Below are 18163 nucleotides of genomic sequence, written 5' to 3' on the forward strand. Positions count from 1 at the left end.
CAATATTGAGCCGCGAGCGTAGCGAGTGAAACACAAAATTTTTCACCACGCCAACATGAACAAAATACTGACTATAAAACAACAAACTAAATCAAATCCATCAATCTATTCAATATTTAAATATGATTCAAAATCATCATTTATAGGTAAATTCTATCAACGCTTAAGACATAAAGTTAAAATTTGTATGAAATTACTTTGCACTCTTGTGGATAAAATGCTATTTTGCTATCTGTTTTCAAATAGCAAAGTAAGCCTTTACCAGTTGGTGTGGTGAAAAATTATTTATCGTGCCCAACTGAATCATTAAAATTATTATTGATTATGAAATAAAACTATGGAAACGGATTAAATCGCGTATAATGAATTTAAAATACATCCCAAAAAAAAATACATTTTAATTTTTCCTCAGTCACCCGTTGACCACGAACGCTGTAAAGAGTTCGAAACGTCGGGATGTATTTTAAATTCATTATACGCGATTTAATCCGTTTCCATAGTTTTATTTCATGAGTAACTATCGCGGTAACCGAAGACAATATTATTATTGATTCATAAAGTTTCTATAAGTAGCTACCTGCTCGTGTAGGTACTTTTTATTGTCATACTAGCCATAATTTACTTTATATGACACCTAGTTGACGATCATGTTCAGGATTAACTAAGGAATACTACAAGCAGTTTCTCTCTATGTCAGATAAATCCATTTAACCTTTTAGGTAATATTCTTTTCTTAAATGTTGAAATACCATTATCGGTCAGATGTATGCAACAAGAGTAATCTCATTTAAATATAGGACTGTACACATAAGTTAAAACTTTAAATACTACTAGATAATATCCTTCTGTGGGAAAGTCGCGTGGTCACCCTTCACCCCAACTTGCTATTGTTTGTCGCCGACGCAAGTGTTAGAGCGTGTCTAACAAGGAATAATAAATTCAATTTCAATTACACACTGCAGCAGATATTAATTTCTCGTATATCGATATAGTCGATAGGTCTTTAGAAAAATCAGAAAATCCAAATGATACCTTCTATTTTTTCGATTGTTAAAATTGCGTAAAACCTTACTTTATGTCGTGATTTTTTTAATTTGATAAAATACGCTCTATCCTTTCACATGATACTTATTAAACGAATGTCAAAGCGTATGTAGGTCGCATAAAATGTTTTTAAGCATCTACATATTAGGCTAGTTTAAGAATAGGTACTTACCTTTATAAACTTAGAAAAACTTACTTTTATAAAAGTAGAAAATATTTACTTAGGGCCAGTTGCATCAACCACATTTGACAGACACATCATCGTCACTCAGCAGACGTCTATGGAACTTCCCATACAATAAAATTTAACGAACGCTTTAACGAAGACAGACGGTTTGGTGCAACCGGCCCTAAATCGACTAAATTGGTATTAGTTACAAATTACAAACATTAGGTACTTAGAATAAATTTAAAAGTGGAAAATGTCTGCCTTGGGTGAGACTTGAACTCACGGCCTCTGGATCAATATTCCAGCGCTCTGCCAACTGAGCCACCAAGACTTCAACCAAGCCAGCGAAATTTTCCACTACTAAGGTCAATGGGACCCGTAGCGACATCTACCGTAAGAGTGTTAAATTTCTTAAACGGCAACCGGAGTTCCAAGTCATATTGGAAATTCACCAGTTACGATGCGCTAACCATGCTAAATTTTTAACTTCTGATTAGCAGAAACGTCTGCAATCGATGCCACTAGGCTTAGAATAAATTTAAGCCTAGTGGCATCGATTGCAGACGTTTCTGCTAATCAGAAGTTAAAAATTAGGTACTTAATTTTATGGTAAGATCCATTTGTTACAATCGACTGTAGAGATACTTGCACTTGTTTCAAAACTCAACTATTCAAAATTATGCTAAACGACATCCAAATCAAAACATCCTTTTATTTATTCGTCCCGCTCAAAAATCTCTAACAATTAAAGAACAATAACATTTTTACCATCAGTTATCATACGAAGCATATTGCGGGCACGTGCGGTCAGCCCCACAGGGGACAATCGTGCCCCCATTGTCCCCCTATTGTGCCCCTCGTAATTGAAGCGTGTAATTCAGTTGACATGTTTTGCTAAATCTCATAATTTGACGGGGATAAAGACCCCTTGATTTTTGAATGATATAAGCTGTGAAGTCAAGATGCGTGCGTGGCACCGGTAATCTTCTACTTCTTTGTGATTATGACAGAGGAGACAAAGAAGCAAATGGATCTCATAATGTTAAGTGATTACTGCAGCCCATGGACTCCCGCAACAGAACGATGACGACTTGACGTTAGTGATCGCAGAAATTCGTATTTAATAGGGTAGGTAAGTAGTCGCGCGCGCTGGTGGCCTAGCGGTAAGAGCGTGCGACTTTCAATCCGGAGGTTGCGGGTTTGATCCCCGGCTCGTATTACTGATTTTTTTAGGACTTATCGAAATGTCATTTGATATTTGCCAGTCGCATTTCGGTGAAGGAAAACATCGTGAGGAAACCGGACTAATCCCAATAAAGCCTAGTTACCCTTCGGGTTGGAAGGTCAGATGGCAGTCGCTTTCGTAAAACTAGTGCCTACGCCAAATCTTTGGATTAGTTGTCAAAGCGGACCCCAGGCTCCCATGAGCCGTGGCAAATGCCGGGATAACGCAAGGAGGATGATGATTCAATAAGTACTTAGTCATGCAGTTTCGTTGTACAATCAGCAGCTCATAAGAATAATATGCAAAGGCCCACTTGCACCAACTGCTTAACTCAGGGTTAGTCGGCTGTCATCTGTCAAATTCCATATAAAATGGTGGTGTTCACACAACATACATACGTTTACCCAAGTACTCGTATGAAGACCAGCTCTGCGTTTGAATCGTTTTTAAAAAGATCGTGGTAAGGCTGCAGTTGACGACACATGACGTCACACACATACGTCACGGCCCCCGCGCCGCGTACCTACAGACTGCACCTTACAGCCGAAGCGGCTACACATAATTATATCTGTATATTTCATTTCATTTATTTATTTGAATCAAGCAACATGGCTCATACAATGGGTGACAAAATAACTAAGGACCTACAATTTAGAGATTAAAATAAACATCAAATAACGCACATTAACAATAAAGCATTAATTAAATTATGGGAAACATGTCAAAAAAAAAAAAAAAGATTTATCAAAAATACTCTGTATAGATTTATCAAAAATACCTAAACTACTTGTACCTAAATTTAAAAGTGGAAAATGTCTGCCTTGGGTGAGACTTGAACTCACGGCCTCTGGATCGATACTCCAGCGCTCTGCCAACTGAGCCACCAAGACTTCAACCAAGCCAGCGAAATTTTCCACTACTAAGGTCAATGGGACCCGTAGCGACATCTACCGTAAGAGTGTTAAACTTCTTAACACTTTCGAAACCGGGCTCTACGCGGCGCTACGACATTTTCGCTACATACGGGTTTCCCCATGTAATCGGCTACGCTTCTACGAGCGGTGTGCCCGACAGTCGGGTTCTTGGTAGCGAAAGTGTTAAACGGCAACCGGAGTTCCAAGTCATATTGGAAATTCACCAGTTACGATGCGCTAACCATGCTAAATTTTTAACTTCTGATTAGCAGAAACGTCTGCAATCGATGCCGTTAGCTGCTGCGTTCGTTGCTGGAGTATCGATCCAGAGGCCGTGAGTTCAAGTTTCACCCAAGGCAGACATTTTCCACTTTTAAATTTATTCTAAGCCTAACGGCATCGATTGCAGACGTTTCTGCTAATCAGAAGTTAAAAATTTAGCATGGTTAGCGCATCGTAACTGGTGAATTTCCAATATGACTTGGAACTCCGGTTGCCGTTTAAGAAGTTTAACACTCTTACGGTAGATGTCGCTACGGGTCCCATTGACCTTAGTAGTGGAAAATTTCGCTGGCTTGGTTGAAGTCTTGGTGGCTCAGTTGGCAGAGCGCTGGAGTATCGATCCACAGGCCGTGAGTTCAAGTCTCACCCAAGGCAGACATTTTCCACTTTTAAATTTATTCTAAACCTAACGGCATCGATTGCAGACGTTTCTGCTAATCAGAAGTTAAAAATTTAGCATGGTTAGCGCATCGTAACTGGTGAATTTCCAATATGACTTGGAACTCCGGTTGCCGTTTAAGAAGTTTAACACTCTTACGGTAGATGTCGCTACGGGTCCCATTGACCTTAGTAGTGGAAAATTTCGCTGGCTTGGTTGAAGTCTTGGTGGCTCAGTTGGCAGAGCGCTGGAGTATCGATCCAGAGGCCGTGAGTTCAAGTCTCACCCAAGGCAGACATTTTCCACTTTTAAATTTATTCTAAGCCTAACGGCATCGATTGCAGACGTTTCTGCTAATCAGAAGTTAAAAAATACTTGTACCTAGTTAATAAGTTAATAAAAAGAAGATAAGTACTATCCTGGAGTTCGTCATTCGTCATAAGAAAATCTTATATTAAGGAGTACACCGAACATTTGGCGACCGTGACAGGACAAACCCTCCCAAACCTCGGGATAACCCTCCATTTTCGTTGGTGCAAGTGGCCCTAAGACCGTATTAACGTAACGTTACATAATTATTTTATTTGGTACTTATATACCTGCGTACTTTTAGTATCCTGTTGCCATCTCCCATCTACATCATCAATATCATTATTAGGCTTGTGCCGTTTCGTTTGTTGATCGGAGCGCTCCGATCTCGTTCGATCGCTCCCACGAACTAGTTCGCTCTTTTAGGTCTTTTGCTCATTTAGTTCAGCCAGACCAGCGACCACTACGGTCGGAAAGATCAGAACGAATGGGACCAAATAGTGTCAAATGATACGAATAGTCCACAGATAATAACAATTCCGAGCCGAAAGTTTGTAAGTAACCGAAGCTTAATATGAAAAGTTGACGTTTTTGTGTTGCTCTGCTAAATTGCTCGCTCTCGGTCGGCGCAGTCACACACTCGTTCTCGATCCAAAGCGCTCGCGCTCGCCGATCCTATACTGAACTAAATGAGCAAAGACCGATTCACAGAACACGGAAAGATTCAGTTTACTTCGGTCATTGATGGAATTTTATTCCTAACAGTTCATAGTTCATGAACAACACAAGCCTAATCATTATCCAATTCCAGCCGGTAAAAAATGTAACAACATTATAATTATTTCTAAGAACGCAATAGTAATTTCCTAAAGTGTCTGATATTCCCTCAAGGTGCCATTTAGATTAGTCATCTAATTAGTTAATTAGACTGACGCCTGCTTATCTGTTAATTTTGTTCATAATTGTGTCTTTTAATAATGTAACTAAATTATAACATTTAGCTAATAACATTAATGCTTTGCACAGTCACCGGCATAAAGAAGTGATGATTTCTGTACCTTGTCGGAGGGGCAGGGGCAAATCCTGAAAATGCCAAATGCCAGTAGTTTTAAGTTAAGTAAACAGTTGATGATATTTTGTTAGATTAGCGTCAGATTAACCAAAATGTGATACAGAAACGTCAGGTGTCTTATTATTTCATCAGCAGCTGCAAGTGCACAATCTGTTTTCACAAAACCATAGACCGCCAATACATACATGTATAATATTATACTTTAGTTGTTTGTATTAACGTTATTTTTTCCCCATCATATATTTTTGGATTTATTGCTAAGTGTTAATTACATTGTCAACTGGGGTAGCCACCCCACTTTACCTCATCCGCGCTGATTTCTGTCAGTTTGACAGATTTGCCCCAAATTGGCGCAATGTGAATGAAATGTGGCATCTGTCCCGGTCCACCCTGTATGCTGTGACGCGATTAATTTCAGATTAGCGATCGGCCATGGTTTGCAGGTGCATGGTTTGTCGGGGTTATGGTAATTTAGGAGCGATTTGTTGACGGTAAAAGACCTAATTTGATGTTTTGTATGAATATCAACCCGAATTTGTTTTGTCAAAAGTCACGTCAATTCGTCGCTACGTTTTGCCGTGAAAGACGGACAAACAAACAGACGCACACACTTTCCCATATTAGTAAGTATTTATAATTCCAAATTATCACGTAGATTCTACCAGCCCGCTTAATACATCAAATTAAAATTTATATGAAATTATTTTTCACTCCTTGTGGATAAAATGCAATTTTGCTATCCGTTTTCGAATAGCAAAATTGATCTTTACCAGTTGTGCTGGTGAAATTAGTACATTACGATACAAGTGCGTGAAAAATGAAGTTAGAAACGAGTGGCGATAAATTAAAACACGACCGAAGGGAGTGTTTTAAATCGACATCACGAGTTACGAATTTCCTTTCCGCACGTGTATCGTACGACGTTTTTCAGTACAGATAGCCCTCTGAAGTTTGACCTGACGTATAATGAACCACTTCTCGCACTAGTGCGTAAAAAACCACCATCTGTACTAAAATAGTACATTACGTTACGATACAAGTGCGTAAAAAAGGAACCGCACGTGTATCGTACGACGTTTTTCAGTAGGTACAGGGTGCGTAGCCGAATGGCACAAACGCTCACGAAACGCTCACGAAACGAAACGCTAGTAGATATCTATCCCTATCGCTCTTGCGTATTGGTGCGACAGAGCCGGACTACGTTTCGTTTTCGTTTGTCGTCGGAGAAATGCCATTCGGCTACGGGGCCAGATGAGCCTCCGAAGTTTCGACCTGGCATATAATGAACCACTTCTCGAACTAGTGCGTAAAAAAACGACCATCTGTACTGAAAATTGTATTTTATACCTCTAGCCCTGTTTGCAAGATAGCTCGGAGATACAGTTTACTAGTGTCACCTAATGGCTGTAATAAGTATAATTACTGCAGTTAGCTCAGGAATGGCTGAGAAAACTTGAAGATTAACATCGGTTGCCCTACAAATGAACATTGTATTTTAGGAAGGGCTTCTGTCTGGACCACGATTTTGTGCTAGGTTACAATTGTAAATAGTAAACTTACCTACCCACTTCTTTGCGAAACTTTTACCATTAGGTATGTAATGTAACTGCAGTGACGTGTCATAGGGAATGTATCTCTAGATAAAAGGTTTGTAAGGGGCCCACTCTACAGCCAGTTTGCTGGAAGATTTTAGCTTGTCGTAAATAAATAAATGCGAATAACTGTCGTTTTGTGCGGCGAACTGACGTGCGGGTCACTTTTATTTCAATGATTTCAGCATTTTCGAAAGCTAAAATATTCGATAACGAGGTGTGTAACTTACTTTCTACCTATAGGCACTGGTCCCACCGCGAACTAGTAAGCTATGAGCTATCGGCTGATAGTTCACCGGGCCGAGTAATTGTAAAATAAACATCGCCGTGTCTCTTTTACTTACAGGGGAGTGATTATCTTTTGTTCGTTTACTAGCTCGCGGTGGGACCAGTGCCATAGGTAAGTAAATAGGTTTCAATTTTAACTAATGTAATACCTCTGAAACTACTAAAGCTTCAGTGCCACTCTTGGCAAGTAAGGAGTTGAAAGAAAATGAAACTGTGACATTGCAGTGACAGGTTGCCAGCCTCTCGTCTACGCCACAATTTAACCCATATCCCACAGTCGCCTTCTACGACACCCACGGGAAGAAAGGGGGTGGTGAAATTCTTAACCCGTTACCAGACAGGCAAGGGTTTCTGTATCAAAAAGGTAGAAAATAAATTCATGGTGCGACTCTCTACTGTCTGTGACATTTCAAAATACCTCGAGAACTAAATAAGTATTTGTAAGGTAGTCTGCTTTCAGAAAGTCTTCATTTCGAGATCAGACATTTTCAGCGCCCGCCCATGCAACCGCTGCAGCCAATCACGGCCTACCACCCTCGACTCACCCCAATCCCGACCAATCAGCGCTCAGAAACCTGGCGTCACTATGGTTAGGGGAGCGATTTTCAAAATACACCGAAGTTTGGACTAAATTGACGGCGTTTTAGGGTTGTTTTTTAAAGGGTGAGTAATTTTAATAAAATGGGAGCATGGAAATATGATTTTATATTTTGATTTAGTGCAGTTCGTAGCGCGGTTGGTGCTGGTTGCATCCAGAGTGTGCGAGTGGCTCTGAAAGCTGCTGTGGCAGGCTGTTTTCTAGATAAGTAAAGAGACAGGTATCAAGATTCATTTCCCGCTGATGTCATACGGCAGCGACACGTCGCACGTTTGGAGCGGATCTGCAGTAAGTATTTTAGATAGTTATCTTATTTATGGGCTTTTTCAGAATTTGGGACACCCCAATTAGCGAAAGTTGTTAACAAAAATTAACTCACTGTCAGTTTTGTGACGACAATTAAGCATATAATTTGTCTAAACATTTACGAAACGAAAACAATATTTTAGTAGAAATTTCATGCTTAATTATCGTCACGAAACTGACAGTGAGTTAATTTTTGTTAACAACTTTCGCTAATTGGGGTGTCCCAAATTCTGAAAATGCCCTTATTTACTCGACGTAGTGTGTCAACCAAAATTAACGGAGCAATCACGAGTCTCTCAAGAAAAACCTTAGGCAGCGTCCCCATTTAGGCGTCGCGTGTCTCGCGTGGCGCGCGCCGCGCCGCCTGTGGGCGCGTCTTACGTTCTTCTTTACAAAATGTACTGAGGAGACGATTTTTGAATTACATTCAGGCGGCGTGGCGGAGACGTCCGTTGCGTGCCGCAAGACATGCGTCTTATGAGTGTGGATGGTCCCTTACACTTCTCATTCAATTTAGCGAAAAATTTAACGGTGCAGCTGTACCAACGGAAACTTTCGATGAGCTTAGGAATAAGCTAGATCCCAAGTCTTTCGTTCCAGTTGGAGAGTCTGAACTGAACGTAAAGACTCGCTCACTACAAATATTAACTTAATAGGGTTACCATTTCTAGCTTAATTTAGGATATTAAGTACTACCTACTATGTTCTCTGATCATCACTACATTACATAGTTACATAGTATAAAACAAAGTCGCTTTCTCTGTCCCTATGTCTCTATGTATGCTTAAATCTTTAAAACTACGCAACGGATTTTGATGCGGTTTTTTTAATAGATAGAGTGATTCTAGAGGATGGTTTACATGTAGGTATAGTACCCGTGTGAAGCCGGGGCGGGTCGCTAGTAGTTTATATTTTAAAGATTCGTGCTCTTTCAGGGCAGTGAGGTGTCTCCATACGGCCCGCTGTGGGACGCACCACCAGCGCCGGTGCCCTACCCCGACATCCTGGCGTTCCCGCCGGCCGACCTGGGTAATATAACACACTACGTACTTACAATGTAAGATAATATAAGTTTTTTTGCAAAAAAATCATTTTTGGCATAAGCTTTTATCGCCGACTGTACCTTTCATTCAACAGTCATGTACTGCTCTCCGAGACGTTTCTAAAACCCCTTACTCGATGGGCATACGACGTTTCATAACAGAGTTCCTATTCCATCATCAGATCAGGCCCATGATACCATAATATTGCATTGTCACGTGATTTACATTTGCGTGTAAAATTTCAGCTCAATCGGAAACCGGGATGTGGGTCAAATTTAGCTTATACCTTTTGACCCAAACTAACATACTAACAGCTTGTTGCACAACAGCAGTTGAATAAAAGCTTGTAACAACAACTTTTTCCCCTCACTAGCTTGTAAACACGTGTTTTGTCCTTTAATACCAGCAGGTAAAAACGCATTTTATCCACTAGTGGATAAAGTAATTTGACCTTGAATAAAATCAAATTAACTGCTTTAAAATTGATAAAAGTAGGTGAATATAGTAATAAAGTGTGTGGAACCAGTGACCTGTGGAACTACTGGAAGCAGTGATATACGCATTTTTTGCGTTGTAGTTTCCTCGCTATAGTGAGGAGAAAAGTTTTGTGTTACACTCGGGTGCAAATGTATTTTACTTCTCGTGTGTCAAAAAACTCGCAAGTTCAGGATATTCTATTCTCGAACCACTCGCTTCGCTCGTGGTTCAACTATAGAATTCCACACTTGGCGTTAAAATACAACTTTGCCCCCTTGTATAACAAATAACTATTAAATACGCGATAGCACACAGCCGTTGCGATCAAAAGAGGATCCCGATTTTGTAGTCAGGAGATCACGTGGTCAATTTAATTTTTTTTCGAATGGTAGGTCTCATGGTTATTTCTAAATCCTGTCTAGACTCCTGGCCCCTGGATTGCCCTACTTACCTATCCATATACCTCAACGCAGGTGTGCTCTTATTTTAAAACTACTAGCCATTATTAATTTTGTTATTAAGCATTTTCAATAAAGTGTTAATTCTAACAGTGTGGTCGGCGGCGGGATGCGGCCGTGGACCGTCCCGCGCGTCGTCGGGCGGCAAAAAGCCGCGGCGTCGCGTCGCGTCCGTCGCACAACGACGCGCTGCAAACATACGGGAGAGGCGACGCATGTTTAATCTGAATGAGGCTTTTGACAAGCTCAGGAGAAAGGTAAGCAAATATTAATTTTACAGTGAGATTCCTGATACCTATTAGGCTGGAGTGCACGTATGTTCTATGTCCTACCTAAAAAGCGGCGCCGCGTCGCGTTTGTGGCCCAACAGCACACGGAAAACATAAGGGAGAAGCGAGGATGAGGTTTTTGATAGCTTGAGGAAAAAGGTTAGCTGTAGCTGATCTCTTAAATGTTAGTTCTAATAGCAGAACAGTATGATTGTGGTGTTTACGGCGGCAATCAAAGCCGCGGCGCCGCGTCGCGTCTGTGGCCTAACGACGCGCGACGATGCAATTTTTTATTTAAGCCATGAGCCACAAATCATTATTTATTTTATTATATTTCTTAAGAAGCAATCAGTCTCATATTGTGACAATTGTTACAGTGTAAATTACTACAATAGTTTCATTACCATTGAAACTACGTTTAAGATAATTTTTAACCCCCGACGCAAAAACGACGGGGTGTTATAAGTTTGACGTGCCTGTCTGTCTGTCTGTGTGTGTGTTTGTCTGTGGCATCGGTAGCTCCCGAACGGATGAACCGATTTTGATTTAGTTTTTTGTTGTTTGAAAGCTAAGTTAGTCGGGAGTGTTCTTAGCCATGTTTCATGAAAATCGCTCCGCTATTATGTCGCGGTCGGGTTTTTTTTCAAAATTTTAGTTTTGTGGTTAGGTGTTATATTATTGATACAAGTAGTTATCTCCGGCACGGCACAGAAAGTGGCGTCATCAGTAAGTGCTGCTACTAAAAAATAAAGATAGTGCTGATGGCCAACGGTAACTTTTTTAAGTGATGACACGAAAACAGATATCGACAGTTAGCGTTTATTTGACTCGAGGTGTTTACTATGAATCACATTTTGTGTCGAAAATGAATCGACATTTTTGTACGTTGGAGCGAGACACAGCGATGGGACTTTTCATTCGCAAGGTGCCCCACCGCTGTCGCGCTTAGACCAATGTCGTGGCTGGGCCGTTAGTCGTTGACCATAACGATGAGGATTTAAAAGCAATGAGGAGGCACATTGACATTTTATCCCGCCAGGCGGCGCCTGTGCAAGTGTCTAGGCATGTCATTGTCATTCATATGTGTGTGTGAGAGAGAAAAATATCTTCTTCTCGCTGTCACGTATGAAATTCTTTATCTGTGCAATGGACTAATGAGGTGGCGCCATCTGTCATAACCTTTGAGTGTGCCTCCTCATTGCTTTTACCTATCTACCTTTAAAATAATATGTTGTCAAGGCGTCCAAGATAAGGAGACAAAGTGGGACTTTTTGCCGGGTGACGACACATTTGTAAAATGTTATTCTCCGGTAATTAATTAGGTGATTATCTTTTTTTGTCCCGAATAAAATTCAATACATATACCTAGGGAATACTTTTTCTTAAGTTGTGGTACTATCTATCTATGTACTTATCAAAACATACTTTTAAGAATAATAGTTATTTGTTTTACAAGGGGGCAAAGTTGTTGTTTAACCGCACGTGCCAATATTGAAGCCCGAGCAAGCGAAAGATTCCAATATTGAACTTGCGAGCATAGCGAGTGGTTCAAAAAGTGGAATCTAGCGTTGCGGTTTCAAGGCACGAAGGTTAAACAAATTTGCCGCCAGTGAAACACAAAATTTTTCACCACACCAACACGAACAAAATACTGACTATAAAACATCAAACTAAATCAAATCTATCAATTTGTTCAATATTTATAATTCAAAATCATCATTTACCTAGGCAATAGGTAATTTTTACCAGCCAGCTCAAGATATCAAGTTAAAATTTGTATGAAATTACTTTGCACTCTTGTGGAAAACAATTTTGCTATCTGTTTTCGAATAGCAAAGTAAGCCTTTATCAGTTGGTGTGGTGAAAAATAATTTGTAAGCTTTTTTAATTGACAATTTCATCTTAACCCTTAATCACTTAAATGACACAGAATTTCCTTCGCCAGGTCCCAACCTTCGCCTACGAGAAACGTCTCTCACGCATAGAAACCCTTCGGCTTGCCATCACATACATCAGTTTCATGTGTGAGCTCTTACACGGGTCCCCACAACCACACCACGCGCCGCCTATACAAAGGCACGTCTTTGACGGAGATGTGCCCTGGTGCGGGTAGAATAATGAGAAGTTAGTTTACTGTACCTATATTGTTTCTGTGACATTATAATAGTGGCCAAAAGTCTACGGGCAGCTCACCACGCATGTGCGTGAAATTATTTTTTCTAAAACCTCTTGAAGGAAAGTACCTATTTCCTGTAATGCTGTCAGAATCTGAGGTGGTAAAGTACTTATTGTCGCGATATTTTTGGCTATCATATTCCATCTAGTTATCTAGAAGAAGAGCCTAAAATAAAATAGGCAAAATGAACCAATATTAACCAGGCATAAAACATCGTCTTTGATTTGTTGATGTTATAGTGTATTTAGCTAATAAAAATATTATGTCCTATCATATTTTTAGAGTAGTACTTTTAAATAGACTGTATTTAATAGTTAACTGTGAGTAGGTATTTTAGTTTTCATGTAGGTACCTATTATTTTCAAGTATTAACCCATTATAAGCGTACCTATTTCTTTCATGTAAAATCTAGTCAAAATTGACAATCTTGAACAATAATGTTTAAGTAACTAGGTATTTCGTTGTAAAAACCTAGTCATATGTACCAAAGTCTTCCATTAATCATAATTTAATTCTAAGAACAATAAATACATATTGAACTATATCTCGTCTCGTTATTCTACATAAGAATTCATTGTATACCTCATTAGTGAATTCCTAATTGTTATGATAGGATTGAGTGTTGAATCATTAAGTGATTATAATATGTGATTAGTTAATTTACTTTGGGCTTTCTTCTGTACAAAAGGGGCTGTTGGGATGTTATTTAGTTAGTTTGCTTTGAGTGAGAGATCAGTGAACAGTGAGTGAACAAATGATAATATGCGGTTGGTGGTGATTAATGTAAGTAAACTTTTTTTTACCTATTAAAAATACCATGATTTTGGGCGTGGAAATGATTTTGACACTGACATATTTAAAATAAGTATAGGTATCGTTTTTATAAGAGTGGATAAGTGGTGTACACGAAGGGAGGCCTATGGTCAACAGTGGGCGATTAATGGCTGAAATGATGATGATTATGTTTATTATTACTAACCTTTGATTAAGTAAAAAGTTAGTGAGTGTAAATTAATGTATTTATTTAATAATGTTAAGATACTAGTAGTTTCCTTATGCATTTTGCCCATTTTAGGCCAGTGTAAATGTTAGGTAACATTCCCGTACCTGAAATATCTCGATGATCTATCTTACAGTTTTAGCGTTCGTACCTGTGCTAACAAAATGTTAATGTTTCTTTGTCGCACTAATATTCAACATGAAAAAATAAAATATATGCACCGATTCTGATAAGTTACCAAAAAATTTAACCATAACTGTATTCGAAACGTGAAAAATAATATTTTCTCAAACATGGTATGAAATATTGATGTTATGTGCCTTATAATTGGCAGCGAAGTATGACGTTGCAGGTGCGGCTAGGACGATTGATAGATAATGGAATTTCATACAAACCTTGCAGGCCAAGGCCGGCAAAGTCCTCTTTTTTAATTTCCAAACACAGATAATTGTGACATAACATCCAGGTATTTAGCCAATTAAAAAAAAAACTATAAGGGGCTTTATAGACGTGCCGACTGCAACTGGTACGGGCCCTAGACAATATTGGATTTTGGGTGCGTTTTCATACAAAAAAAATTTTTTTCGTTTTTTTTTGAATTTTTTTAACTTTTTGTTTTTTTATAAGCGTATACGGGATATCAAAGGGGAACGAAAATTCGATTATTTTTGCGCTACGACGCACCGTTTAGGAGATACAGCCATCCAAAGTTACTATTTTCAGTAGACTTTATTTATTTCATACCATGTTTGAGAAAAGCACTATACATACCTCGGCGGGAAATGGGGTTGCCCCCATTGTCCCGGCCTCTGTAGTAATGTACTATTATGACATGATAAAAAATTCTAATACAGAGGCGAACTTATCCCTTCAAGTGATATTTTTCAGGTAACCTTTCAGTAACGTTATTAGTATAAGTGACGTTGCTTTTTGCCATAGCTTGTCAAGTTCGCAATAGGAACATTGCAACTTAGAATACACTAGAGACTAGTGTGCTAAAATCTTAAATGTACATATGTAACTACAAGCTACATATTTTTATAATTTGTAAAACAAAAATGTTGATCAGTTTGAGAAGTATAGCCTACCTATGTAATTCAACTTGATACCTAACTCTGATAACTCATCAAAAACAATTAATTCAGTAGTTTAACAAACGTGTTACGAGTATATCTAACTGTGGTATTTATTTCCAGTGTATATTTCTGGTATGGCTGGCCACAGCGCTAGCGGAGGACCGACCGCGTCGCCACCTCCACCTGATCAAGGATCTGATCGTCAACAAGCTGTTCAGCTGCAACGGGCCCAACTGCACCCAGCCCGCAGCCCCCGACGTCCAGTTCTACAGCATCCCTGGCTTCAGCGACGTCGTCATCAAAGCTGTCCCCAAAGCAACTCTCCAACCAGTCACCTACGAAAAAATACCACCAAATTCACACATAGGCATTGTTGGATCCTATCTCGGCACCAGCACCTTAAACGAAACCTACAACGCGCTCTTGGGAGTCAAGAATCTACTAACATCGGGAATCCTGAGCGGGAAAGCAGAAATACTGAAAGAAGTAGGTCTACTACCCTCTAAGGCTTACATCATCGCCAAACCGATCAAACCTTGCCCAGCACCTGCGGTTACCATGCCTCTTCAACCTGTCCCAGTCTTGGTACAGCCCCCAAAAGTCCCAGTTTTTCCAACCCAATATTCGTACAAGCAGGTAAACCTAGACGGCTCCCTGACAACTTACACCAGTTCTCTGGAGTTGGGGAATGGCGTGAGAGTGACTGAGAGCGGTAAGACATTACCATTCATCATTGATAGAATTAGAAAAATTCCTGTGCGTTTGCCAGTTCCAGTACTACCAGAAGTATCGAAAATATTTGTCTCGGAATTCGCTCAGCCCGTTACATACGCTTATCAACAAATACAAGATGGTAAAATGACATCTTACATGGGACTGCCTCCTACGTTTAGGCAACCAGGACCAGTGGTGGTCTCTAAAACAGGATTCCCTCCATCCCCCGTCTTTGTAATGGACGGAATAGAGAAAGTAGCTGCAATCACATCTTATCCTAGAGGCCCCTACTTTAACGTTGCACCTACACCAGTAGCATTGAATGCTGCAGTGGTAAGGCCTGTGCCGCCAGTACCTAATGTACCTACAGGATATTCTTATTCACAAATGGATGTCAATGGTGGAGTGACAACGCATTTAGCATCTGGAGCAAATGGCGCTGTAATAGTCACTGATAACGGAATACTTACCGCCCCTATGAACGTTCCCAGTATACCGGAGAAAAACCCTCATTATAATCCAACTAGTCATGGAGCGTATTCTTTAGCCATGCATATGCTGACGGCAAAATGAGCATTGAGGGAGGTGTTCCAGCTGAATCTGTAAAAGTTGTTGAATATAATCCTTTGCCTGTTTCTGTTTCACCAGGTGTACCGCCTCCTCCCAGCTCATTTTCATACAGACAAATTGGAGCCGGAAAAATGACTACCTTTACTGGATCGAGTATGTCTGAGGAACGCGGTTCGAGCCCTGAAATCGTTGTCCATGGCATGCCTCACCCGATTCCACCTCCACATATTACCGACAGGATAGAGAAAGTGGCTGCAGGGGCAAAATACAATAGGCCACCTCTCCTTGCCGTTCCAGTTCCAACTGAGTTTGTCAGCGTTCTAACAGTTCAACCTCTGGAAGTACCTAGTGCATCAGAAGCAAACAACCAACATAGCGACAGTTCCATAACAAGCTACGGTAGCTCTAGTTTATACATTGAGCAAGGTAAATCACCTCTACCTCCTCCTGCTAACATGGATATGCCATTCCCACAAGGCAAAGTTCGCGTATTTGAATCTCCGATGTACAGTGGTCCTTTCCCCATGATCCCGGCAAATCCTAATGCTGTCAAGTCTTCGACGCCTGTTTCTGGTTCATATTCATACAAGTTGATGAACAGTGGGCAGGCAAACCATCCTCCTGTTGGGCCTGTTGAGGAAGCAGTTGTGGACACATTCGCTCCCCCGTCGCCATTGAGTCCAGCCCCTGCTTTCGTACAAGGGTGCATCGATGAAGATAGTGCTCAATCCGCGGTTCCTATTGACAGTAACGACAGTCCTTTTACTGTAATTGATCCATTTGCGCCCGTGCCCTTGACTTATTCATACAAACAGATTACTCATACCAATCCTAATCCATTCGTTGTAGTGAATGTTGAAGACTCCGTAAGAGACGTTAAAAAAGTCAACACGATGTTTGAAAGCAACCAAGAGTTATCCTCTCTTGCGCCGCTGGCTCCACCTGCCCGTATTAACGCTCCGAATAAAATAGAACAGCCGGCGACGTTTAGACCAGCTCCAATTATACCGATGTCAGTTCCAGAAGTAGCAATGGAAGCTTCGCCACCTTCATCTTTTTCGTACAAGCAAGTTTCAAGCGAAGATAATCAGCACCAGCCAACAGAGTCACTCAACTACATGGAGCATAGACAAACTGGTCCATCTGCTTGGCCACAACATCATGAGAACACCGTACCTTCCTTTTCAAGCCGGAAAGTCAACCTCTTGCACCCCCTCAACCAACTGATTATTCCATGGAACACAGGAATATTGGTTCGTCTGTTCCACCTTCTGGATTTTCTTACAAGCAAGTAACAGGCAACGGTGTATATGAATACTCCAATGAATTCCTAAAAGGTGTCAAAACTAATCAGATAAATACCCAAGAAAATCGTGGTAATACTAATATTGAACAGATGCAGGCTCCGGACCCATCAGCTGTGCCATTACCTGCGATCCCCATGTCTCCAACAAAGGTTATGCCAAGTAGAACAATCGCTACGCCAGATCCAACAATTCCAATTGGACCGACTTTGAACACCTTAGCCAACAACCCGATTGTAGTACCAGATTCCACTCCGGGTTCAACTTTCTCGTTCAAGTCAAGCAATCCTGACGGGTCAACTATAACGCTGAAGGACGATGGGCATAACAGTATTGCAGTGCATCTAGAAGAGGCTACAAGGACTGAAGCGACTGTTTCATCCACTACTGAAGACCCAGAAATATCGGGAACAGAGAACTATCCACCAGGAACGGTGTTGCAAGAAGCTACGCCAGTTCCTCCGACAGAGGAAGGACCTGTGCACAACAAACCGATGCGGCGACGGGTTGTTAGGAGAAGGAAACCGGTTGTACATATAAATAGAGGTGATATTCCTGATGACGAGTGATTAGACTGATAAGTTGTGTAATGTGATCTTAGTTTTAATTAAATTATACTTAAAAATACCTATCTGTTTTTTCCTAACTAAAGATTTTAACTTTTATTTTTATCATCACAGTAGACTTCATAAATATACAGTTTGACCAAAAAGAGTAGAAATGAAAAAGGGCAACATTGTAGAGTCATCCCTTTCAAATCAATATGTGTGAGAAAAGGGGACACAAAGGGGAACAGGGGGGATGTTGTCACTTTTTACACTCTTTCTGGTCAGATTGTATATAATCTCTATTACAAGTAATCTCCATTACTAGGTAGGTATATTTTACCCATTTCTCC

The 18163-nt window shown here is 40.3% G+C and overlaps 2 protein-coding genes and 1 non-coding gene across 4 annotated transcripts; 2 read left to right on the plus strand and 1 right to left on the minus strand.

Moving 5' to 3' along the window:
- Positions 1-1471: 1471 nt before the first annotated feature.
- Positions 1472-1544, minus strand: Trnan-auu. Its single transcript has one exon. It is a non-coding gene; the product is annotated as a tRNA-Asn (tRNA).
- Positions 1545-8014: 6470 nt separating this feature from the next.
- Positions 8015-13130, plus strand: LOC125232988 (protein Fer3-like). Its single transcript, XM_048138851.1, has 4 exons — positions 8015-8160; positions 9114-9207; positions 10250-10413; positions 12371-13130. The coding sequence occupies exons 1-4, from the start codon at positions 8116-8118 to the stop codon at positions 12536-12538; spliced, it is 471 nt and encodes a 156-aa protein (XP_047994808.1). The 5' UTR covers positions 8015-8115; the 3' UTR covers positions 12539-13130.
- A 185-nt stretch (positions 13131-13315) lies between these two features.
- Positions 13316-16170, plus strand: LOC125232987. Of its 2 annotated transcripts, XM_048138850.1 has the most exons (3): positions 13316-13384; positions 14798-15163; positions 16040-16170. In XM_048138850.1, the coding sequence occupies exons 1-3, from the start codon at positions 13364-13366 to the stop codon at positions 16094-16096; spliced, it is 444 nt and encodes a 147-aa protein (XP_047994807.1). In that variant the 5' UTR covers positions 13316-13363; the 3' UTR covers positions 16097-16170. The 2 variants fall into 2 exon arrangements, with proteins under 2 accessions (XP_047994807.1, XP_047994806.1); XM_048138849.1 differs by lacking the exon at positions 16040-16170 and having other exon boundaries at positions 14798-15964.
- Positions 16171-18163: the final 1993 nt, after the last annotated feature.

The sequence above is a fragment of the Leguminivora glycinivorella genome, chromosome 13, assembly GCF_023078275.1.
Source record: "Leguminivora glycinivorella isolate SPB_JAAS2020 chromosome 13, LegGlyc_1.1, whole genome shotgun sequence".
Lineage (NCBI taxonomy): Eukaryota > Metazoa > Arthropoda > Insecta > Lepidoptera > Tortricidae > Leguminivora > Leguminivora glycinivorella.